The 24,736-nt window shown below is 39.5% G+C and overlaps 2 protein-coding genes across 7 annotated transcripts; one reads left to right on the forward strand and one right to left on the reverse strand.

Moving 5' to 3' along the window:
* Positions 1-2,788: 2,788 nt before the first annotated feature.
* On the forward strand, positions 2,789-8,267 carry gfral (GDNF family receptor alpha like). Of its 2 annotated transcripts, none has more exons than XM_068717779.1 (9): positions 2,789-2,856; positions 3,142-3,273; positions 3,691-3,846; positions 4,028-4,087; positions 5,407-5,719; positions 7,128-7,387; positions 7,471-7,551; positions 7,754-7,835; positions 7,931-8,267. In XM_068717779.1, the coding sequence occupies exons 1-9, from the start codon at positions 2,820-2,822 to the stop codon at positions 7,992-7,994; spliced, it is 1,185 nt and encodes a 394-aa protein (XP_068573880.1). In that variant the 5' UTR covers positions 2,789-2,819; the 3' UTR covers positions 7,995-8,267. The 2 variants fall into 2 exon arrangements, with proteins under 2 accessions (XP_068573880.1, XP_068573887.1); XM_068717786.1 differs by lacking the exon at positions 2,789-2,856 and adding an exon at positions 2,861-2,895.
* Positions 8,268-10,825: 2,558 nt separating this feature from the next.
* hmgcll1 (3-hydroxymethyl-3-methylglutaryl-CoA lyase like 1) lies at positions 10,826-24,574 on the reverse strand. 5 transcript variants are annotated; one of them, XM_068723823.1, is made up of 11 exons: positions 24,390-24,539; positions 24,137-24,275; positions 23,925-24,058; positions 22,505-22,582; positions 21,913-22,020; positions 21,426-21,521; positions 21,103-21,251; positions 20,399-20,462; positions 20,008-20,196; positions 12,526-12,651; positions 10,827-12,156 (listed from the first exon to the last, which is right to left on the reverse strand). In XM_068723823.1, the coding sequence occupies exons 3-11, from the start codon at positions 24,018-24,020 to the stop codon at positions 12,052-12,054; spliced, it is 1,011 nt and encodes a 336-aa protein (XP_068579924.1). In that variant the 5' UTR covers positions 24,021-24,058; positions 24,137-24,275; positions 24,390-24,539; the 3' UTR covers positions 10,827-12,051. The 5 variants fall into 5 exon arrangements, with proteins under 5 accessions (XP_068579942.1, XP_068579924.1, XP_068579933.1 ...); XM_068723841.1 differs by having other exon boundaries at positions 10,826-12,156; positions 21,217-21,251; positions 23,925-24,275; positions 24,390-24,574; XM_068723832.1 differs by lacking the exon at positions 22,505-22,582 and having other exon boundaries at positions 23,925-24,275; positions 24,390-24,544.
* Positions 24,575-24,736: the final 162 nt, after the last annotated feature.

Raw genomic sequence — 24,736 nt, forward strand, 5'->3', positions numbered from 1 at the left:
TGTGCGATATCTCTGTAACTTCTATTTCTATATATTGAAACAACAACATGCTATCCGAGCAACTAAACCCCCAAACCACTGAAAACCAATGCATATGGGTTACCCAACCCAGCTATTGGAATTGAATTTAAATAAATACAATCTTATACACAACTCTGCAACAAATGAACACTTGGATTTAATTTCTAGGATCTACTGTTCTTGATAGTGGTGGAAGTGAAATGTTACGATTTACCCCATGGGTGGGGATAATTGTAAAAGACAGAGGGTTAGATGTAACACCTGCTAGAAAAGTCTGTCTGAATGCAATTAATTAAAAACAATTCCAGCTAAATACTATGTGGATACTGTTTGTGGCTATATGTCATAGATGGAAAGGAATTTTTGTCAAGGGAACCAGTTTGATGCCAATTTCCGGGGTTGGCATACAAAACTACTCCCTGCAGCACTCTATATGGAGGCAGCTTTGGCCACCAACTAACAGCCCTGTCTATGTTGATACTTTTTGCACTCTCTAGCCAAAACTTTGGGGTTTAGTTACCTTTTAAAGCCTCCTGCATATTCAGGAAATATCTGAGACTTGTGCATTTGGTGGCATTTAGAAAACACTGTGGCAAACAGCAATGCAATGCACTGGCATTTACTCCTTTTCCTTAGTCCATTGTTGTCAAGACTGGAACAGTTTACAAAATCCTCCACTCCAGTCTTAAGATATACTGTATTGCATCCAAAATCAGTTTTTCATCCATTTTGTAATGTAAATATAAATGTTTTGTATGGATTTCAGTATAATTTCACCTCTGTGTCAATGCCTTGTGATTATTTTGTATGTCTGTAATTGAAACCTCCTTGTATCTCATTATCTAAAAGCTACTGTATAGTTTGACATTTTTGTATCTTTAGAAATAATAACATTGGTGAATGTGACATGGGACACCCCGCATCTCCTTTCTCCGCATGTCTGCTCACCAAAACTTTGATTTGCTTTTCAAAAATGTTGTTTTGCAGTTATTAATAATGATAACTTCAATGTCAACATATGAATGAAGCTTCAAACTATTCGGTACAGCGCTAGTTATGGATATGATTTGGATTGTGATATTAGGGATAAGAAACAGACCAAGATGCTGTAATAGGCTAGGTGAGTGGAGAGCAAGGTCGTCCTTCAATCTGAGGGGCAGTGGTTCAATCCCCGGCTCCACCAGTCGCATGTCAATTGAGCAAGACACTTAACCCCAAAACTGAATTGTAAGTCGTCTGCTAAATGACTGTAATGTAATATTGTTGCACAAACACATAGACTTTTAAAAGGTAGACATTGTTTGAATAGAGACATTGCTATTAAATATATATTTTTAAATGTTCAGATATTTTAAGTTAGGTGTTCACTGTTTGATAAATGTTTATTCACGTAGGCCTAGCTTTAACTGTATTGCTTGCAAAAAGCTAAAAGGTAAAATTATTTTAAAGCTCCATGAGACCGAGCCACGCCGCCATCCTATTGGCAAACCTGAGTAACCGCCATTGGACAATATCAAATATAGAAACAATCACCCACATTGAGGGCCTTGTTGATGCAGAAGAGTCGGGAACCAACTGTTCTTATGGCCTGAGGTTTTGGTCGGCTATAATCTTTCCAACTGAAATTAAGACACACTCTTTTTTTTTGTGATGTTCAATACATTTGTGTTTGCATGAATGTACTAATTTACTCATTTATTGAGTCCAGTGTCACGTAGCACAGCTCCACCCACTCATTGTGTCTACAACTTGCCCTTAATGTTTCTATCCTAGTGAGCTTTCAAAATGTATTAATTAGTTGTTTATTCCTCACACTTTCTGTATTTCTGCCCATCTTTTATCAATAAAGTATATATTGTATCAAATTGTTTATCTTCTGCCGTCTCTTATCTTTGGGTCTGATCCCTCACAAAAACACGGATAACAAATGGAAAAACACCACCAATGCACCAGTAGTGTTTTAGGTCATGGTAGGTTTGGATCAGAGGTAAATGAGATGTCTTACTGTGTCTTCACTAACTGAGAAACTGTGATTCAGGAAAATCAATAAAACAAAAACAAAGACTTTCATAATAACCACCACACCCCTGAAGATCTTACAGTGTAAGCAAGTGGTGCACTCCAGTTGCTCAGTTTCAAAAAGTAGCATCCAGTCCACTTTCATTGAATAATCAAAGTAAACATTTTTTTTTGCCAGCTGTGGGTAACAGAAACAAGCTCTGAGCCCAATGCTGATATGCCAAATTAACAGTTGCCTATTTAGTTATCCAGCAGACACACTAACATTAGCATTCATTTGGAGTTGTGTTTCTTACAATCAGGCAAATATAATTTGCCTTCCCTTGTAGCAGTTTTTGGTCTCCATTAGCTCCTGAGGGAAATTACTGCTGTTTAGTTGTCTAATGGTCCACTACTGCATGTTCAGTTAGTCGCTACCTTTGTCTACGCTGGGCAGGTAAAGTTTTATCTCCTTAATTATGCATCCTATTGTTAGAACTGAAAAAATATTTTGATCCAAAATCCAACAACAACAACAACCAAATAAGAGCTTTAGATACATTCAAGTAAAACACACAGTATGAGTTTATCAGGACAAAAGATTTGTTTTTGTTGTTCTTTAAGTCTGTTTTGTTCTTGAACTGCATTCATTACATGCTGCACAGTGCCGCCTCCAGTAAATGTGCTACATCCTGTTGACTGTGGGTGGTGTTTCCCAGCTTAGTACCAACACCATCAAGAGGCACAGATCAGCTGCAGGAGAGCTTCAGTTGTCCACGGACAGCTTACCAACAGCTACCATGCAACTGATACATCTGGAAGCTGCGGTCATACTTGGTGAGTCAACAGTCACTACGAAAACAGTGTCTTTTTAAGGTAAAACCCACTTAATTTTGTTGTGTGTTGTCAGGGAATCTAACTAAAACTAAGGATTTAAAGTAGGGCTGCATGTCTGGAAGTCTATAATGCATGAACAGTCAACCAAAGTGTGTCTACAATCAGTGATGTTTAAACTTGCGTCAGTATTTATTTAAAACATACTAAATATATCTAAATAGTGTGTACTCACTTAAAAATCTGTTTTCAAGATAAATTGATTATTGGCATGTGCTTGTATGTCAGGGATTGTGATTCCTCAGATTTCCAGCATCAGCAATTCATCTCCAGCTTCTGACTGTTTGGCTGCTGTGGACACCTGCATGTCAAATCTATGCAAGTGGAGTGAAGAGGCATTTTACAACGGTGTCTGTGAGGGTAAAAGTGACACATTTCAGATTTTCCATTTCTGCTGCAGGGTATTGGAACATTGTGTTATCATAATGTTTTCTTGTGGCATTATAAAAGTAATATAGTTTCCTCAGGAGCCTCAGGACATGAGGCTACTTAATTGAATTGTATTTCTTGGAGTATAGCTTAAATGTAATAACTGAGGCAATAGCCTGGAGCAAAGTTTGTATAAATAAGTAAATAGATGATAATAAATAGGCCATCGAGTGCCTTTAAAATATATGTCTGTTTTGAGATTAGAATCTTGTATGATGGTAGCGAATTTTATGTGGTCTGCATGTAAAATCAGAGGAGAGACAATCAGAACACCAGGGCAAACACTTGTTGCTCAAACAAGACCTTGTTCGCTTTTTCTGCCTCCCTTTTGTGTTTGTGTTATTCAAGATGAAGGGTGCCAAATAAAAGGCTCAGAGGTCTGTAACTTGACCATCCAGACTGTACTGGACCAATTTCCCTCTCTGCACGGGTGTGTGTGTGCCTGGGAGGAGGAGCTTTGTGACTCTATACAAGCGCTGGCCACACAATGCCACCAAAAGCCAGGTGCAGTATTCTCAGTAGTCTCTGTGATAAGCATTTATTGTTGAAATTGCATTTTTGTTTACCAAAGGGAATCTGATGTACTGTTTGAACGAACACTATTGTGCTGCTGAATGAACAACAGACTGGCTTTAATCGGCATTTGTTGGAGAAGAGATAATCAGGTTTCCAATTCTTCTTACAGCTGCTCAGCAGAGGAGGAGCTCAGTGATGGACTGGCAGTCAAGCAGTTTAATAGGCTATGGTAATTATTTACCAGCTGCGACAGCAATGCTGTATTGTTTTCACCTTGTGAGTCTGTGTGTGTCATCCGAGCAAAATGTGTACCTCGAGACACCAACCACTGAGGCGGTTTTGAGTACATTGCCAGGTGTTTATATGTCTGTGTGTGGACGGATGTTCTCACCGCGATAGCATCACAAGATGCATAAATAAACTTACTTAAAATACAGGTGTCGCTGTGAAGTCTCATGATGCCAAATTGGGCCAGGAGTGTAAGAAGGGGCATGAAGTTGGGGGGGGCATTGCTCCCTTGCTCGAAGTTGGACCAGACCCATCTTTAATCTAGACCTTAATTCTTATCTCAACTACTGCCTTGTAAAGTTTTGTGACTGCATCTTGCACAGTTGCGACATGGTGGCAGTGACAAAGTCTGTCCTCAGACAGACAGACAGACAGACAGACAGATTAACACCTGGCAAAGTACTGAAAACCAGTTCTGTGGTAGTAAGGTCCCTCTACAGTAGGTGTCTCCTAGACCACATTTTGCCATGAAGACACACACAGACAAGGCGAAAACAAAACTAACTTCGCTGTCCTGACTGGTAATGACAAGATAAAATGGTTTACTGAATTCCATCAATATAAAACGATTTCTATGGAGTGAAAATAGTTGATTTCAAAATGGTTACGAATCTGTATTACATAATCTACAAATGAAAAATAAAGTTTACAAATGCCTACAACAATTTGTGTGTACATTTGGGTATGCACAAATATGTTTCGATCTACACAAATCTAAACTAATCAAGGGCTTTTCTGTCTATATAGAAAAACATCTTTCCCACTTTGAAATTACACAAAGATATTACCGAAAACCCAGATGTCCCAGTTTCCCACTAGCAATTATATATAGCAAGGCATTTATGGATTGTGTGGATCTGGAGACAGCGGAAATAGTCTCAAAACTCCACATGTAAACCATGGATGCGCACACATTTAACAATCTGTAAGTAAATACAAAAGAATGTCACAAATATTTTGAGAAATTTGTATACACAGGCAGCTTTTCCAAGGCAAAAATTGTTAGATCTATGAAGTTGAAGTTAAAAATATGTCAAAGTCAAATTTATACAAGTTGTACTGCGTGTATTTGTAAAATGGTTTTAAACATGTTCAAATTGAGCAAGCAATTGTGAATTTGTGAAATTACGCACAAATTGTTAAAAAAATCATATTTTTATTTGAAGATCATTAAATACACATTTGTGACCGTTTTGAGATCAATTTCGCTCCACCTGTATCTGTAATCTAAAAACTCACTCGCTACTTTTCTTTTTGCAGTACACGATAATTCGGCATCCTGCTTGGACCAAATGAGAATTTGTGTCAGTGATGCAGTTTGCAATGTGTACCTAGCACCTGTCCTTCAGGCATGCATGGCACAGTGTGACCGTGACCGCTGTCAGCCAGTGACTCAGCAGTTCTATGGCAACATGCCGCACAATGTTGCAGAGTTGCTGGTCATGTGCGAGTGTGACACTTCAGATCACACCTGTCTGGAAATGACAACTGCTCTGCACAGCGGTACTTGTGGAGGCCAGACCTGGATCTGCCAGGATACAGTAAACCAGTGTGTTGAGGACAGTAACTGCAGGTATGTTGCTATTCTGTCTCTCTTTAAGGTATGTCTAACACTGCAGAAATACTACAGAAGATAAAAAAAAGGAGTGTTCAAGTATTTTCCTCTTCAGGATTATCATAACACAAGTATTATTATGAAATAAATGAGGCTGTACTTAGGCATGAACAAATGTCTGCACCAAATGTCAAAACAAAACCTTGTGGTGATACAAAAGGAAAAGTAAGAGGATCACCAGAGTCATTAGTACTGCTCATCTGGGATCATCTTTTGTCAAGATAATTCAGTCTGGACCATAGATTGTATACGTAGGTCTGGACCGAGGTGATGGACTGACCACTAGTGTGGCTAGTACAAATTTCAAATGAAGTCATGAATGGCTCACATTACCCACAGGTTGAAAGAGTTCTAGAATATTGCACCCAGGTAAGAGTACTGCTACTTTAAAGAAATGTCACTCAAGTAAAATACATGTACATAAGTAAAAGTAAAAAATAGGGCAGTTGAAATGTTCCGCAGTAAATGTGTGACATTTTAAAGGGGAGTGGGTAGTTGATATATGACGCTACCGTTAAATATAAAAACAGAAGATTGCATTAAATGTCAACTTATGTACACAAATTACATAATGAACTACACCCTTTATATCTTAAACCAACAGACAGGCACTCTGCAGTCTGTACTTATTTATCTATCATATAAAAATACAACTGCCATCACCAGTCCGCCCAGCCTCTCTGGTCCCAGTATAACCAGTCTGCTCAGGTTGTTTTAAAAGGTTGTGTAAAAGGTTATGTAAAAGGTTGTGTAAAAGGTTGTGTAAAAGGTTGTGTAAAAGGTTGTTTTAAAAGGTTGTTTTAAAAGGTTGTTTTAAAAGGTTGTTTTAAAAGTTCCTCAGTGACCGCTGGAGGATGAGCATGTTAGCATTTAGCATGCTAGCACAGACAGCGTGTCCCTACTGTACAGGTAACGAACATCGTTAATTAAGATACATAGAACCTTTTTTTTAAATATGTAATATGGTACAGTATCGATAACCACACCCCATGTGCTCCTTAATGTGATTGTGCATTAAGTGCTTGCTTCTTTACTTCCACCCTTGACGTTACCACATGCTTTGACAGTAGCTTGTCAAAGTAGATATTTTAAGGCAAATCTTCAATTTTCATCTAATAAAGCTGAAATGTAAGCAATTTTCTAAAGAAAATGTCACATTGACAATCTTCATATCACCGGTGCCGTTGGAGAGGTTCTGTTTTACATTCCCCCATAGCCCATTTAATGTGGGATCATCATTAAAAAATTGGCCTGTACCAGGATGTTGAAGATGATGTATGAGGATGTATGTGCTTTAGGTATTTTCCCTAAACACCCATAAAGAAAAGCAACCGCAGCTAAACATATTTTTTTTCTGTTTCACCAGAGACCTATTGAAAACCTTCCGAGCGAAATGCTGGAGCCCTGAAGAATCCCAATGCAGCCACAGTGACCTCCAACATGATGAATGTATCGCCCAGATGGATCCAGCTCTCATCCGTGGTGCAGATCCTGAATGTAAAATTGCCTTCTTGGCCACTTTGGGCACACCACTGCACTATCCTTGTGCATGCAAAGGAATGCGCAATGATGATCTACTGTCATGCAACATGATTCATAATGTGTTTCATAATAGATCACACTTCAGTGAGTATTATTTTGATTACATTCCAGGCATTTAGTTACATTTTGTTTATTGGACATTTGAAAGCATTTCATGTGCATTACAGTGACACCTTGGAAAAGCAGCAATGGTCACACTAAACCTCCTGAAATCGATGAATCTGAGCAAGGTCCCACATGGTCACGTGGTAAATTTACATTTAAAATTCAGCACTTTGTACTGACTGTGATACTGTTAAAGTGAAATCCAATAAATCAATACAGAGTGCAGTGCAGTCCAAATACATGCAGGTTGGAATAACTGGAGACTCTAAATTGGTTGACTGTCTCTTGGTGCCTCTGTGATTGTTGGTAACATATTGAATGTTGAATATATGTTTTGTATTTCAGATTATCTAGTGTATGCTTTTGCCACTGTGCTACTTGTTGGAGTCGTTATAATAATGCCTCTGACGGTTGCCAGTAAAATATGGTGAGTACATCGACATTAAAAAAATGTCCCTCTGATGTCTAATGATTATACAACAAATTCACTTTTACTTTCATTTGTTTTTATTTGTCTTGTAGGCTGTTGAGAAGAAAAGACAAAACTAAATTTCACCATCCGCAGAAAAGTAACTGTGTTCTCTGATGCTCGTTCATCTGTTAAATGATACAGAAATGATTATACACAGATACTTCATCATGGTAGCATTGTGAGATATAACATTTGGTCTTGGTAACAGATGATGCTTAAATGAGCTCTAATCAGTGTGAATTCAGTTGAAAGTAAATCTATTGAAGAGGGTTGATAAAAACCTATATTGTAGCAGTTATAAATGTTGCACATTCAATGTCATCAGTACTTTTTGTTCTTCTTTTATTGGTGCTCTTGGCTTCATAATAAATTCAACGCTGTATCATTTCTGAGGTGACATGCTGTGTGTTGATGCACGGTTCAAAAAGGAAAGCCCACACATTTGATCAGATTTAAAAACTTTATTAATAATACCCAATGGGGAAACTCATTTGCCACCGAGTCGACTCATATACAGTAGACAACAAACAATATAGAGAATGCAATCACGGCACACAACAAATACAGATCTAAAAACAAAATTTAAAAGTTGTTTTAAAAGTGTTTTCTACAGTGACCTCATCTGAGTATGGGGTAAAGTCAATCACTGAGCCGGCCTTTCTGACCATCTTATTGATTCTGTTTTAATCATCTGCTGGCCCTTATTATCACAGGGGAGACCCCCTCCTTCTGCCTTCTGAAGAACTCTTTAATCTTCCCAACATTTCATTTAAAAATGAAAACCAGATGACAAATGATTCTACTTTCAATTTGTCGGCTGGTGTAATGCAATTTTTTTGTCTGTTTTTTAGAAAACTCACGAGTTAAATCTTTTGTCAGTAATTTAATTGTATTCAAGTATTAATACAAAAACATATGTATAACTTAATAACTTAAGTTGAAGTTTGAAAGAATATCAATCAATCGAGAGTGAAAAAAAGGTGGGTGGATAATAAAACCTGGTTAGCTTTCTCCAGGTCAGAGTTAGGAAACAATGCAGACAAGTTTGAAATAAACAACTTGTTTCTTTTAAAGAAAGATTTGTTTGAAAGAACACAAAGCAGGGAGGTTTAATGCTTTGGACTGGGCAATATAACTTTGGGCTTTTTCTCATTCTTCTGGAGAAACGTTTTCATCATTCAGGCTCTTGGAAATAATGATATGGTCTGTTAGTTTACTGTAATTATTAGACTCCAGAGGTACATACTGGATCTGGGTGGCATCAGCTTAACATTTAGCAGTCCTCTATACCTGTGCTGCCTTTCTTGTCAAAAACATTTGACATTCAGTTGCATATTACAGTAAATATGTTTTGCACAACTAGCCAAATAAATGAAAGAAGGGACAAAATCAGAGGGAGGCACTGGTGAAATCATAGTAATAAACAGCGTCAGACATTATATCATCATTTATGACAATTAAGATAAAGTTTTCTTTTTTATGCTAATAAGATACACATATTTAGGAGAAGAGAAGGGAAGCTGGACAGGATTCATTGTGATGGACTGTTTGGATTCAATGTTTTATTTGACCAACATGTCTAGACTGTGAGAGGGAGCTGCACCAGAGGAAACTCACACAGTTATGGATTTTGACTATAACACATGCTGCTGCTGCTGCTGCACACAGAAAGACCCCCGCTGGTTGGAGGCCAGAACATTCCTGCTGTGCAGCAGCAGTGCTGAACACTGAGTCAACCATGAAGATGTAGATGTATATATAGGAGAGGAAGAGATGGATGGACATTTTTCTCTTTTTTTTTCTTTTTCTGCTCTGCATCAAACCCATTTTCTTTTACATTATTGTCTTCCAGACAGCCTCCTCAAGCTTTTTGGTGTCCTGCTGATCAATGAACTATTTTCTTTGTAGCCTCTTATTTCGTACTCATCTTTTCCACCATCTCTCTCAGGGCTTCTTGTGTCTCTCAAAGTCACCCTGGGCTTTGTGTGTCCTCTCACATTGAAGTTTCCTGCTGAGACCTTTGCTGGTTTGCCTCACAGTTTCATAATGTTCTGTGAGGTTGGGTTATTGTTTGCAGTGTTACCAATAAAAAACCCAGAACATGTTTTTTTCCCTAAGTGCCGGCACGTCTGTGAGTGGCATGTACTCTCACCATCACCCTGCATTACTTGGTGTTGTATGCTGGCTGCTGCTGGCAGCTCGAGGGCAGTAAGTGAATCCACTTTTATCTCTTGGCCTTTGACTGGAAGGCAGAAATATTCAAATAGTACATGTTGCTTCAAGTTGAGTACAGGTGTCTTTCAAATTCAGCTTTATGTACATTGTAAAATTATACATGTTTACAACTGAAGTGCAAAGGTACCAATTGTATTGATATGAATTAGGCCTCCAATATTTTAATTTATGAAAGTTCTTCCTTTTTTATCAGCTTTAGCCAAGGGGTCAACACACCTGCAGTAATTTGTTAGATAAGTGCAAGGACTGTTGATAACACATTGACAACACATTGAATCACTATCGCAGTAGACCATTCAGCAACTGAGAGGAATACATATGCAGGTTCTTATATCAAATTAGCAGATTTACAATGCCGGTAAAACTGTATTTTGTCTTTTTTTATTTTTGAACCTTTGGGACTTTCTTGCTCCAAAGTTTCACTCACAAGCTTTCTCATTATTGGATGTCTGCTTATTTCTATTTGTCTACAAGCAGTTCTTTTCCCAAAACATAGAGTATCTCTCAGAATGCATGATTGTTTGCAAACCTGATGAAGATGGACAATTGCGGGGAGGTTATTATCACACTTTATACATTTATGTAAATGTGCCAGTTCTCTCCCACACCAATTAATTCGTCACATATTTGGAAAACTCGTGGTGCACCAAGAGTTCTACCGGCTTTCACTTTGCCATTTTAATTGGACTAAATAATTGGTGTGAAAAGGTGCCTGAAATGAACAACAAAGCTAGATAGAAAAACAAGAGACAAACTGAATCCTAACGGCCTGGACAGAGACATCCACAATGGCTATTTTTTCTTTATTTGGATCATCTTAATCCTCCAGCATATGGGTACATGAAAAGACAATTACCTGATAATGACAATAGAATACATACACCATATATTTGCAATCATGCATAAGATAAAATTTCATTAATAATTTAGTGTTACATTCCATTTCAATGTTCATATTTGATCATGTTTTACAGATAGCACAGTAGGATATAAACAGATAGAGAAACCACATTCGAACCCTCACACAGAGGATCCTCTGAGAGAGTAGCTTATGTCATGGTAAAAGCTTTTTAGTGGCAGAAAACGATCATGGGGCACTTTTTAAATGATCTTTGGCAAACCTGAGGGCAAACACTGTTCGGAGACGGCTTTTTTAATTGTTATTTTTGTGGTAGTTTGAGAGGTGTCTTGTTTGTGGTTGCTATTCATATGTGATCTGACCCTGGTAGGAAAAGCTGAAAAGCTCTTTCAGAGTAAAGTGCATGAAGAGATATTTATATTTCAAAAGCAGGAAGGACATTTTTCTTTTTGATGTTTGTGTTCTGTTTATTAACATCTGCGTTGACAATAAATTGAGTTCAGCAAGTTGTCAAAACAGACTAAATTCTTATTCTGTGACTTTACTTTATAAGGCCACTGAGTTACGCAAAGAAAGTGACTGACTTTTACTGTGGTTATTTGTGTGAGTCAAATAAATATAAGAACGTTTTGAAAGAGAAGTGAATAATCAAGCTTTTTAAAGGCCAGTATGTATTATCTAATTACAAATAAATAGCTTCCTTGACGGTCAGCTTTTGTAATATCCAATCATACAGAGCAAAAAACAAGACAACCAAAATATCACACAAAAACAGGATGTTTCATTTGATCATAATGGTCCCTCAAGTCATTTAGCCTTCAAGTAATAAACTCCAAATGTGGAAATGAATTGAAAGGTAGGGAACTGAACTCAAAAGGGATGATTTGATTTGAACACAAAACACAATGTTGTTCGGATCGTTTTTGAGATTGTTTGGATGAGATGCTTCTGACAGTTTAATATGAGGAACAATGTACTTCAACTACAAAAGCATAGGCAACATCTGAAGGCAGCAACAACAAGGGAAGCACTTTAAAGGGAGTCAAATATCTAGATATATTCCTTTAAAGAAACACATCACAGTGTTCTGCCTCTGGCCTGGGCAACCCTGGAGTTTGTCCCGCGACGTAAAGCATTGCAGATGAAGTCTCCAGCCTCTAAAACTTTGGTAAGGTTCACACCCTACGAAGAAAAATATTGCAGCATTAGTTAAATTAACATGTCTTCAAGGTGATTTTGTCTTTTAGGCAGGCTGTTCATGAATTTAAATGAATGTGTGCAACAGGTGATAGAAAACTAAAGTGCAGTGAAAATATCCCACCAGCAGGTGTAAGGATTGTTATACAAATTGTCCCTCAGACGAGCATGCAACACTGTGGGCTTGTGCAAGTTCTGTGAAACCACTGATATTATAAAATAAACATTTACAGGGCAGTGTGTTTGCAGAGCGATCTGTTTATGTAAATAGGCTCTGAAAGATTGTTGAGTTAGGTTGATCTGTTGGGATTATAGAGACATAAAATACAAAGTACACTGTGAAGACATACTTACAGTTTCAATGCCCATGCCATGGAGCATGTAGAGTACATCCTCTGTTGAAACATTGCCAGATGAACCCTGAGCGTATGGGCAACCTCCCAGGCCAGCTACTGCCGAATCCACCACAGACACCCCCATCTGCACAGGACACACAGCAGAGACATTCAGCCCCTCTGCACAGGCTTCACCTCAGGTAAAATTTAGGAACAAAGATCCTTGTTCTATTGGATTGTTCTGCCCACTGCAGCGTGCCTTGCCAGTGCTGCGGTCATGTTTTACAGCTGCTCAGGAGAACTGTGGGCTTATGTCCTGAAGATGAGTGGGCACAGAATGTCTCGCAGTATGGCTTAGTCATCCTCTTTGTCAGCATAAACCACTAGCACCACATAATTACCGCCCTGTTCGAACAGAATATTTCATGTGTTTCTGATTCTCCGGGTTGCTCTTGTTTTTACAGCAGTACTCTACCCTTAACCATGCGGATTCACTTTCTTGCCACATTGAGAAGACATTTTTTACTCGGCTGGACGGTGTCCTCTTACACCGTGCCAACAATACAGCAATTGTAGCATTACAAATAATATACAACAGCATGCAAATAATCATAAAAGTCGGAAATAATTTCACTGATGACCTCGGTTACAAATGTATCTGTTCTCTGGTTGTGGTTCCTGCAAGAGATTCGTTTTAAGGTTGTTATTTATCTCATTGGCTGCTTATAATCAACATAGTGAACACAGTCAACTTTAACATTTTCTTTGTTTCACTGCCAACAATAGTGTTTTTCATCAGAAAATGAATGATACGTTTTCAAATGTTTTTCTGATTCAATTCTATTGTTGGACGGCTTTGTTTTTTGCATTCGTTTTGATGTTAATGCTACAAATAGAGTTGATTCATATAGATATATTTTACAATTTCTTTGAATGCACATATTACATAAAGAAACAAAACTGCAGTTCTTGCCATTTAAGTGTCTAACCTAACCACCTTTCTTGGTTTTCACACCAAAAAAAAGATGAAGCCAGACCTTCAGTTTTTTTTTTAATCATTACGGACTGAGGTCTCAGGATGTTTTCCACATGTCCCTGGGATCTTCATGAGAATATTAAAGATGTTTTCCAGCTTCCGTGGCAAAGCCAGATGTCAGAGGATCCCACAGCGAGACCAAATTAACACACTGATCCCCTCAGTGGCATTTGGTCATGATGGACTTTCACCCCATGGAGCAGAACCAAGCGAGCTAAATTAAAATAATCTATATTGCCTTTTTTTCTAACAATGCTGCTAATTGGTTGCTTTTCCTCCAGACAAGAACCTACTTCTTTCAGGGGCCGTCTGAGCCAGCCGTAATTGCTGTTTGTGTTGGCAGGGGAAGAGAAGGAGGAGGTGGGGTGGAAGGAGGAGGAGATCTACTCCGGTGTGTGTAGTGCACAAGATTTCCAGACCTTGGGTAAGACCAGAGCAGGATATTGTACAAGGCAGATTTTTTTTGTAGTATAAACACAGAGTTGTTATCTACCATGCCAATCCTCTCGCTTTCAGCTGCTAACCGTGTAAGGCCAGGTCAGCATACTGTTTCAGAGAGGAACAAAACGGACCTTTCAGCAGCGTGCCCTGTTCCTCTGGACACTAATCGCGCAGGAATTGGTGGTCAGCAGCTCGAGCTTGCCAATGCTCAGTTCGGTTCACACTGCCCAGAAACCAGATGTGCACTCAGTGTTAAAAAGCCATATTCAGTGAGCTGCGGCCATATAAAAACAATACATTCCTGGGTAAAGACACAGTGCATTTTCTAACTCGCATGATTTGGGATAAGCTTGTTGACATTGTACACTCCGAGTGGACGAGGCTGAAGATGGACAAGCTCCCATTTTTGGTTTTATAACTGTGTCAGAGAGAGAGAGAGAGAGAGAAAGAGAGAGCGTGCATTCACTGAAAGACATGAAGCGGTGATGCTTTACCCACTGCTACATAAACTGAGGAGCTGAAAGAAACTGTCACAGATCCACTGCTGACACATATATCACATATTTCCAGGAACGCATAAATAAGCATGCCACTGGATATTACAGGGCAGCTAGGAGAAATACAAAACAAACATATATAGAATAAATAAATGACATTTTTACTTCATGATTTATTTGAGCGAAAAATTCTTACGAAATAAAGAAATTAATTTGGTTGGAGCTGCCAAAGATGAAAAATCTAGAGACAATCCATTAAAAATAACACAAAACTAAGAATTGGCATAGACACAGACTATGTCGAATGCACCTGTTGGACCCATTCTCATTGACCAAGTGTCGTAGTAAAAATATCACTATAATAATAAAAAGATATAAAAAGATATATAAAAAGATGCAAAATAAATTACTATAAATCAATAATAGTCTGCACTTCTTTTTTGCTTTCCTAGTTTATTCTGAAAGGTATAATTATTTTTTTTAATTCATAGAATTGTATAGTGTATTTGAACTAATCACATTTGAGCGTGTATAATAACTTAAAATTGGATTTTATTATGTGGGTTTTCCCTCAAAAAACATCACTTCACCACTGACAGTGGACAATGGAGATCATAATGATGGTCATAATATGATGTTATAAAGTAAATGTCAATTATAACATCATCATATCCACATCTGCCAACGATAATTCAAGGAAATACAACATAAAGTTAAACTGTTCTACTTCCAGTAGATCTTTGACTCTTAATAAAACAAAGTCATTGACTTTGCACAGTCCATCATGGTTGAACGGTGCCTCATGGACAGAGATAAAATAAAATACTGAGGATGAATGTTATTGCGTGAGCACAAACAGGTTGTACTGTATTCCCCAGCTGCAGCGGTACACAATACACCAAAATTGCGGGTAGGAATAAATAATGTTCTTGCCAAGCCTGTGAAATCTAAGTACATACGTTGTCATTGTGTGACCTGCCAGGAGTAGGTTTGTAACAGAGCCCCCCCCCCCCCCCCCCTCGGACCTCCTGAGAAAAAAAGAAAAGGTACAAAGACTGAGGAATGTCTTTATCAAGAACAAAAGAGGTGACTCGGGGCTGACAGCACTGGGGGAATTCATTTCTCTCCCAGTTGGTGGTGTGGACTTCTGGCACACTAATGAAAAGCTATATGATAAAATCTTGTTTATGGGTGAGCAAATGGTACGCAAAATATCCCCGGCTGATATTATTTTCTGTGGCCACGGGGCAGCTGTGATGAATCATTCTAAATATGATCCACAGAGGAATTTAACCGTCCCTCAGTGCTTTTTCACTCCGCCATCCAAAATCAAGGCTAATTTTATGAATATTTCCTACTTCACACACGGCCATTGTTGAGCTTTTCTTCAGCACAATGTTGCTGCAGGGTCACAGAAAAATAGCACGGTAGATAAAAAGAGATAAGAAAAAATATTAGAGTAAATCAAGCCATTAGTACTTCCAAATACTGTAAATGCTTTACTGTGTTTTGTATCCTGACAGAGATGACTATGAATCATGTTTTAGGATTGTACTGAGAAATGTTTTGGCGCAGGAAATATTTGTTTAATCGGTTAATCAGATTTTTACATATCAATTATAAGGCGAATATCTCAGGTTATAATACTATGAACAACCATCTATTCATATACAGTATTATATATTAGTATATATTAGTAGACAGGAATGCAGTAGGAGAACAGTTACAGTTAGTGAGAAACACCAGCTACATAAGTCGTAACTCATTACTGTAGTTACCAGTATCACCGATAAGGTGCTTTTTCTTGAGTGGGACTATAACTCTCGTTAATTTAATGTTTCCAGGTCTTACAAATAGGTCTTTGTTATAATGCCATCACCGCAGTAATCATTAGGCAATTTACGAACACTAAAAGGCACAGAGCATAATTATCTTCTGCATATCAGCTATAAAAGTGCTATCAAAGTTTCTAGAGTTGGGTCTGCAGCTGCAGCGCCATTCATCACGTGCTTAGCAGCGAGCGAATGAAAGGATCATTTTCCACTGGCCTTTAAGCACAGCATTGTCGGAGAGTTCAACAGCCAAGCGACAGATGAGTTAGGAGCCCCCCAGGGCCCTTCTATCCACCTAGCTCTCAGTTGCTTTGTCCAACAGACACTGAATAGGTGAGCCTTTGTGCTGACCCCCTCACATCTGTTGACCCACCCAGCCCCGAATGAACTTCCTCCTCTGCAATGACAATGTGCTCCAGAGAACTGATACAGCCATATCTGCATTACCTCTGTTTTATGTGTGGATTTATGTCAGTTTTACACTCGCTACGGGCAAATCTGTGAAAAACACCCCGACGAGAGCTCTTCCACAGGGATTTACAACCTAATTACATTTTTGGGAGCTGTGTACAGAGTTTATTACTGTAATAGTCCACAACGTTTTTTTTCTTCTTCACTACAAAACACATGTGCACTGTGACAGAAGGGCCCATTGGAAATATCTTACGGTCATTAAGATTCTGGGATTTTTTTTCAGTGGGCAGTTTGTGAATCATCTTGCTTTGTGGGGAGGCTCAGATCATGTTTCTTAATGCCCCTCTTCCTTGTTGACTGATGGTTCCTGCGTTTCTGTGTGTCCCATTGTAACCTATTTGTTTCGTGCGTTCTTGATACGCCCCAAAACAGAGGATACATTCATAATGTTGTAAACTGACATTTTGTCATTAAAGCTCAGGGCAGATTCTGGTTTACAGTCAGCTTCATAAACATTTGGACAGTGACACATTGTTTTACACCTCATACTCAAAATTTCAGTATTTAGTTAAGACAAAAATGTTAGCAGCATTTTTGAGATATATATTAAGCAAATAAGCATTACTTATCCTTTGCTCTTTGCTCTAAAGAATGAGGAAAATGAAGACAGGATGCTGTCTTTGAAACTTGTAACTTCTGCCCCAAAGATTGTCTAAAGAGATGGATTGGGAGTTACTTAAGGAAGTTGAAAGATATCCTGGAACACGAATCACCACCTCTACTTTGCTTCCACATCTGGTTGTTCCTCTTCTTGTCATCATGAGTAAGAACATTGATTTATGTAAAGGCTGGGCATTTATCCATAATCGGCTTGTGGTTCTCCACAATAGTGGTCATAATCATAATAAGGAGAAAGATGTGCATGTGAAGGAGAAGATACCCAGAGAATCCCTGCAAAGACACTGCAGAAAGTAAAGCTGTCAAACAACTCAACATGAGAGGATGCGTGGATCAAGAGGATGATGCATTATTGTCTTTTGCTTCTACAGAGGAGAACTCTTCTAACTGTGCCAGTAATTGTAAGCTCTCTACAAGTGAAGGTACGAGTATTTTTCACATCAGGATGTCTTTCCATACTTTTCTTCTCATAAAAGAGGTGTGATTCACGCTTGTCCTCCCAGAATTATCCGACCTTGTCACAACTTCAGCCAGGCTTTAGTTTTTCATTTGTCTGTCTCCTGTTTTGCCACACTAACTCTCATGTCATTTCAGAATCTGCCACTCCCCCCCGCTCTGCACTAATTGCTGATTTCATTTCACCTGGCCTGCCCCACCTCCATACTCACCTGCTCCTCATCAGCAATCAGCCCCTCAGTGTATATGTACCATCTGCCAAAGAAACAGCTGAACTTATGTTACATCATGTTTTCCGTCTGCACGGCCTCCCCTGTGATATTGTCTCAGACCGGGGGCCACAGTTCACTTCTCGTTTCTGGACAGAGTTTTGCCAGCTGTTGGGGGCCACGGTCAGCCTATCCTCTGGGTTCCATCCTCAATCCAACGGACAGACGGAACGGATGAACCAGGAAATGGAGACTGCCTTGCGTTGCATTGCATCCCAGACACCGACCTCCTGGTCCAAACAGCTTCTGTGGGTGGAGTATGCTCACAATACGCTTCCAAGCTCAGCAACAGGGCTTTCTCCTTTCCAGTGCTCTCGGGGATATCAACCTCCACTGTTCCCGGAGCAGGAGCGAGAGGCCAGGGTCCCATCTGTCCAGGCGTTCATCCAGCACTGTCGGCGCACCTGGTGGCGGGCCCGTTCTGCTCTCCTGCGTTCGTCCAACCGGTACCAGAGAAATGCCAACCGCCGTCGGATCCCTGCACCCTGCTACACTCCTGGTCAGAAGGTTTGGCTGTCCACACATGACCTCCCACTCCGGGTAGAGTCTAGGAAGTTGGCCCCAAGGTTTGTGGGCCCATTCTCCATCACTAAGGTCATCAACCCTGCTGCAGTCCGTCTCCGCCTTCCTCGCTCCATGAGAATTCATCCCACCTTTCATGTCTCCAAGATCAAACCCGTAAAGGAGAGCCAGCTCCAGCCCTCCTCCAGACCCCCGCCACCCCCCCGGCTCATTGACGGGGGTCCTGCTTACTCTGTCCATCGTCTCATCAAGTCACGACCGCGGGGAAGGGGTTTTCAATACCTGGTCGATTGGGAGGGTTATGGCCCTGAGGAGCGCTCATGGGTTCCAGCTCGTAACATCTTGGACCCTGACCTCATCTCAGCTTTCCATAGGGACCATCCTGACCAGCCCGGTGGGACGTCAGGAGCCGTCCCTAGAAGGGGAGGTTCTGTCACAACTTCAGCCAGGCTTTAGTTTTTCATTTGTCTGTCTCCTGTTTTGCCACACTAACTCTCATGTCATTTCAGAATCTGCCACTCCCCCCCCCCCCCCCCCCCCCGCTCTGCACTAATTGCTGATTTCATTTCACCTGGCCTGCCCCACCTCCATACTCACCTGCTCCTCATCAGCAATCAGCCCCTCAGTGTATATGTACCGGCCCATTTCCCTCAGTTCTCTGCCAGATTGTCTAGTGTGTTTCCCTTGCTATCCAGCAACCTGTCATTCCGATTCTGATCCTGATTATCCGTGTATTGACCTGCCTTTTTGGACTTTGGACCTTCTCTTTTGCCTGCTCCCACTGGATTTGTTTGCCACGCGGGTTACTACCTGGTTTGACATCTGCTGGTTATTAAACCCGGTTTCTACACCTGAACTGTTTTCTGTGTCGTGCTATTGGGTTCTTGTCTGTCGTTTTGTGATACCTGACAGACCTCATGTCTTCCTTTTCTTTAGAGAGACCTGAAATTGTTGTCCTCCTTTTTTAGAGATCCAACATTACGTCACAACATTTGTAGAGATGTAAGGTCTCTCCTTCACTCTGATTTTTGAAGACGTCTGTTTGATGTCTGCCAGGTTTTGAGAATTTTCAAACTTCTTCCTCTGCGTTTCCCAGAATTCACAGGTCCCTCCACCCAACTTTTGGAGCAGTCTTGAAGCTGTTCCCCTTCATTTAAGAACTTCCAGAAATGCCAGTTGCCTTGAGCGATTAGTAAGGCAGCACAGTCTTTTGTGTCTAAGGGCCCTCTTGTAAATGAGATCACTCTTAGTGTGTATCCTTGAGGTTTTAAATAAATTTAAAAGGGACATTTTTGGGTGTGTTCATTTTAGTTTTTACAATCATCCTTTAAATAATAAAACATTTTTAGTTCTTACCTGAAGTGCAGTCAGGATGTTGGGCAGTGCTTGCCCATAAGTGTCATGGCAGTGAACTGCTAGAGCGTTGGTCGGCACCTCGTTCATCACACTCTGCAGCATCTTAAACATGGAACCTGGTGTACCAACACCAATGGTATCCCCCAAGGAAATCTCGTAGCAGCCCATTTCATATAACCTCTTTGCCACCTAAAGAATTGTGAAAATTATTATTATTATTCACAGGGAATCATGCAGGAAAAGAACTTATTAACCAATGTAATCTTCCAGTACATACGTCTATAAAACTTGTATTTTGTAAATGTGATAACATTTCATTAACATTTTCTCTACTGAATGTTTCAGTAAATATGAATATACAATAATAATAAATGTAAAACATTTATCTCACCTGAGAGACTTTTGAAGGTTCAATGTGTCCCTCATGGGGGCATCCAAGGGCACAAGAAACATATCTGAAAGAGGATGTTTGTGAACATTTTAAATGTGTTCATATCATATTTGATAACATTTGAAGAACTATAAAAAACAGATCAGATCAGTGATTTGATTTTAGTGGTGATCCAGATCTTGATTTGATGCCATTTGTTAACTATCAAACAGTATTTGGCACATGGAAAGGAACATTGTTTGCACTAAACCACTTATGTTTTCACGTTTTTGGATGGAGAGGTTCATATATATACGTATATATACGTATATATATATATACGTGTATATATATATATATATATACGTGTATATATATATATATATATACGTGTGTATATATATATATATATATATGTATATATATATATATATATACGTATATACATATATATAAGATAACGTGCACTACAATTGAACTATATTCAGTAACCTTCCCTGTTTGGTTTGTTTTAATGTCCATCTTGACTTGTAGTTCATTAACGCAGATATATAACCTGGTGAACATCTGGTAGTCTGCCATAAAGCTATCATTAGTGAATTGTGTTTATCCTTCATATAGAAACTAAAGTTTTTTCAACTGTGTTTTCATTCGGAGTAAAAAAACAAACATTAGATATGTGTTTTTTCACTCATTAGGTGCCAATTGATATTCAGAATACTAACCCACGGACTGGAATTTGTCGCTCTTTGGCAGATTTAATGACTTCCTCAAACCTCAGCATGCTTTCATCAATAGAGCAATTAATATTTTTTTTACTGAAGGTTTCAGACGCTGACCCAAACACCGCCACTTCAGTAGCACCAGCTGCAACCTTAAAACAGGAGAGAAAAATTAACTTGTAAAGCTGTTTTGATCTCTGTTTTGCAAGTGCAGGAATTATCTGGAAGAAAACGAATGTAATGGCAAGAGTTAACTCAATTGACAATTGTGGGTAATTAGCTGGTTTATAGCAGAGATCATCACTGAATAGAAAATGAAAGCTTACAGCATCCTGAAAGCCTTGCATGTTAGGTGTCAAAACAGGGTACCGGACATGAGGTTCTCTCTGGATCCCTCTGAGTACATCAGTGTGGTCTGCCATCTGAATCAAGGGGGGAAACGTATGATGTAGAAAAATAAACCTTTAACGTCATCCGAGAATACATCATCCTGCACAAATGTTTTCACAAGCTTGTGCAGCAGACATTCCATAATGGACAGAATTACTTTTTCATTTCACATATCTCAGTAGGTAAAATGGGTTCAGAATGGTTAATGTTTGCTCTTTTTCAGGAAGTAAATAGTGGTACAATTTACGACAGGGAATGAGAGGGCGACTATATGAAGGGTATCTTAAAACACTCTTTCCTAAAGCATCTGTGGGTCCAACAAGGATGCTAGGAGCAGAGTTTCCTCGGTAGTTATGCAGACAAGAAAGAGAGCCTAATAAATCACTCAGCACTCTTTTGCTGTGCACAAAGAAGAGTTATTACCTGCGGTACCCACTTTGAAGAGACAAAGCTGGTGGCCTCGATCACAGGCAGGCCTGTTCCTGAAAGCATGTCTATCAGCTGGATTTTCACCCCTGTCGGAACAATTTCCTGGGGAACAATGAAACTGAAACAGCTCTTTCTGGATTTGATTCCAGTCAAAATGGGAGGTACACCAGGCAGATATCGGCAGATTCATTTTCTTTCAGTGTTTTGCTATGCTGCTTGCCAATCACATTGCTATCTATATTCATATGCAGCGTCTTGTGCATGCTGAATACTTTGAGATTTCTCAAAATATACAATATTTCTTATAACACATTGTGGGCAGTAAAAGTATCCCTGCATCCACTGCAATCTGTAAAACTGCACGTGTGCAATAAGTAAATGACAAAGCAGTGACACGCTAAGCAGAGTATACAAAGCCAGAAGTCGTGTCATCTTTCCTATTCAATTTCAAAGAAAATGTGAAACATATGCTCCTGGCAATTATGGCGCACAGCCCATATGTTATTGTTTTATGTATGAAAAATGGGGTTTTCCCGGGGTAATCATGCATAGTAATACAAAAAAGGGTGCATATTTATGAATCTACCTTTTCATTTTGAAGCCCATCTCTCGGTCCCACTTCAACTATTTTAACAAACTCTGGATACTCATGTCCAGTAATGGTCTGGAACAATATTAAAGAGAAACAGAGAACAGAATACAGAGAAGTGAACACTTAGCACTAGCAAGGGATGCTCCAGGACATGTTGTTTCTAACATGAACAACTGTCTACCTCAAAGCCAGATGAAACCCGAGAACACAAGCCTGTCATGACATTAGGATGCAAACTCAGGATATGTCTCATCGAGGGAAGACTGGGACAGAAGGTGAGGGTAACTCCATACAAACCACAAGGGATATACTTAGGATCAGGGTATTTTTATGGTCTGAACCTCGTAACTCTAGAGAAAAATCCTTATTGAGTTTAAACATTGGTCCCTAACAGAGATTTAAGATTATATGCATGTATATTGCTTAAGTAAGCTTCTTTAACTGAGTGACATTATAAAAAAACACCACCAAGCTGACCAAAAACTACTGCTTCAACGTTATCCAATCGATTTTTGTTCACTAGGGACCAGAGAAACAAATCAAGCTAACAGATATGCAGCTAGCTAATTAGGCTATGATGGCTGATGAAGTAAGCAGAGGGTTAGCTAGCTAACGTTAGTGTACATTACTTAATAAACTGGCTATGTTGAGTTACTTGTATGTTACTTGAGTAGTTTTATTTCCCTTAATGATACTGTATACTTTTTTGTACTTTTTAATCCACAATATTTATTATGTCATAGATTAAACTAGCAGTATATAAATTGGTTTGAAGTTTAAATTAACTCCAAAAATATAACAAAAAATAAAATACTGCTTACTGCTGCATCATAATACTGCACATTAAGTAAATTTGTCTATGATACTTAGCATTACATGCTTTCAACACGTGGCTTTTACTTGTAATGTAATATTCTTATACTTAGTTTTTGAGGGTAACAATTGAAAACAAAAAGAGATAAACAGTAAATATCTATCTATAATACAAGCTCAGTAAATGATCAGTGGTATTTTAATGTAAAGAACCACTATGGGCAGCCTGTTCTTCCACTTGCAATAAACAAAAAGCTATTCTTCTTGTTTAGTTATTATCAAATAATCCTGTTGAGGCAGTCTAATAGAGTTGCACAACACAACAAAACAGAAGCATTTAGCCTGCATCCTTTGTCACATAGTACATTTAGAAAGAAACATTTAGTACATTTACAATCTACCTATCTTATTTAGAGCAATGCATCTTTAAAAATGCAGTAATATGTAAAAGTAGAGCAAAATGTCCATTGAAGAGGACATTACATAAGCAGCATGCACTGCAGCACAATCTGTGGCTGGCTGCTGTGCATCCTCTCTGTCATGATAGAGTCATGTGGCAGAGCATGTGCAGCAGATTAGAAACATGAAAAACAACGCCCACCTTCTCCGCCAGCAGCCAGCGTGTCAGCCATGGGTAGTCCTGGATGAGTTGCTCATAGCTCAGGCAGTGCTTCACTGTAGTGGGTACGTTGCCCATCCGAATGGCTGCTCTTCAGCCTGCTGCACCTCCGTGTCCTGCAAGACCCGCACAGACTGCTGCAACTAATATAGCAAATTGAAGCGTCAATATGCTAATGCGGCGTAGAGGCCTACCGATGATGAAGGGCCCGGCTGCATGAGGAGATGGAATTAGAGGACGGCTGCAGACGGTGATTCAGCAGTCGCCATGGCAGCCACATCCCTACTGTACTAGGGAGGGGATCAAAACAGAGGGGGGATGGGGGGATGGAGACTGAGAGAGAGGAAATGGTGTGAAGCAAAGTGGCAAATGGAGCGATACGGGAGATTGATGCTGCACTTTAGACTGGGAATTCTTGTGGAAACATTTTGAGGAACGATACAATACGTGCATCCATAAAGGGATATGCAGGTGCAGGGCAGAGAAAAAAGATACTATAAGGAAAGAAGAGTTTGTGCAGCCGCAGTTCGGCTCCAAATGATGTATAAACTGGATAAGAACGGAGTGCTTTCTTCCCTGCCGAAACATTTTAACGAGCATTTACTAAAAAGTCTGACAGTTGTTGTTTTATATCTTGGTTCAACAAGATTAGATACACATTCAACTCCCTGTACTAGTGAGAATGGAAGGCGTCAGGGAAACAGGCTGCTTTGATTGATCTCTGGTGACCTGAACAGTTGAATGGTTTCCATTGCCAGACGTGCCACTGCTGCCAATGTCAACTGCATGGTGTA

The sequence above is a fragment of the Cebidichthys violaceus genome, unplaced genomic scaffold (assembly GCF_023349555.1).
Source record: "Cebidichthys violaceus isolate CVI_PGR_0920_01 unplaced genomic scaffold, fCebVio1.0.p SCAF_10, whole genome shotgun sequence".
Taxonomy (NCBI): domain Eukaryota; kingdom Metazoa; phylum Chordata; class Actinopteri; order Perciformes; family Stichaeidae; genus Cebidichthys; species Cebidichthys violaceus.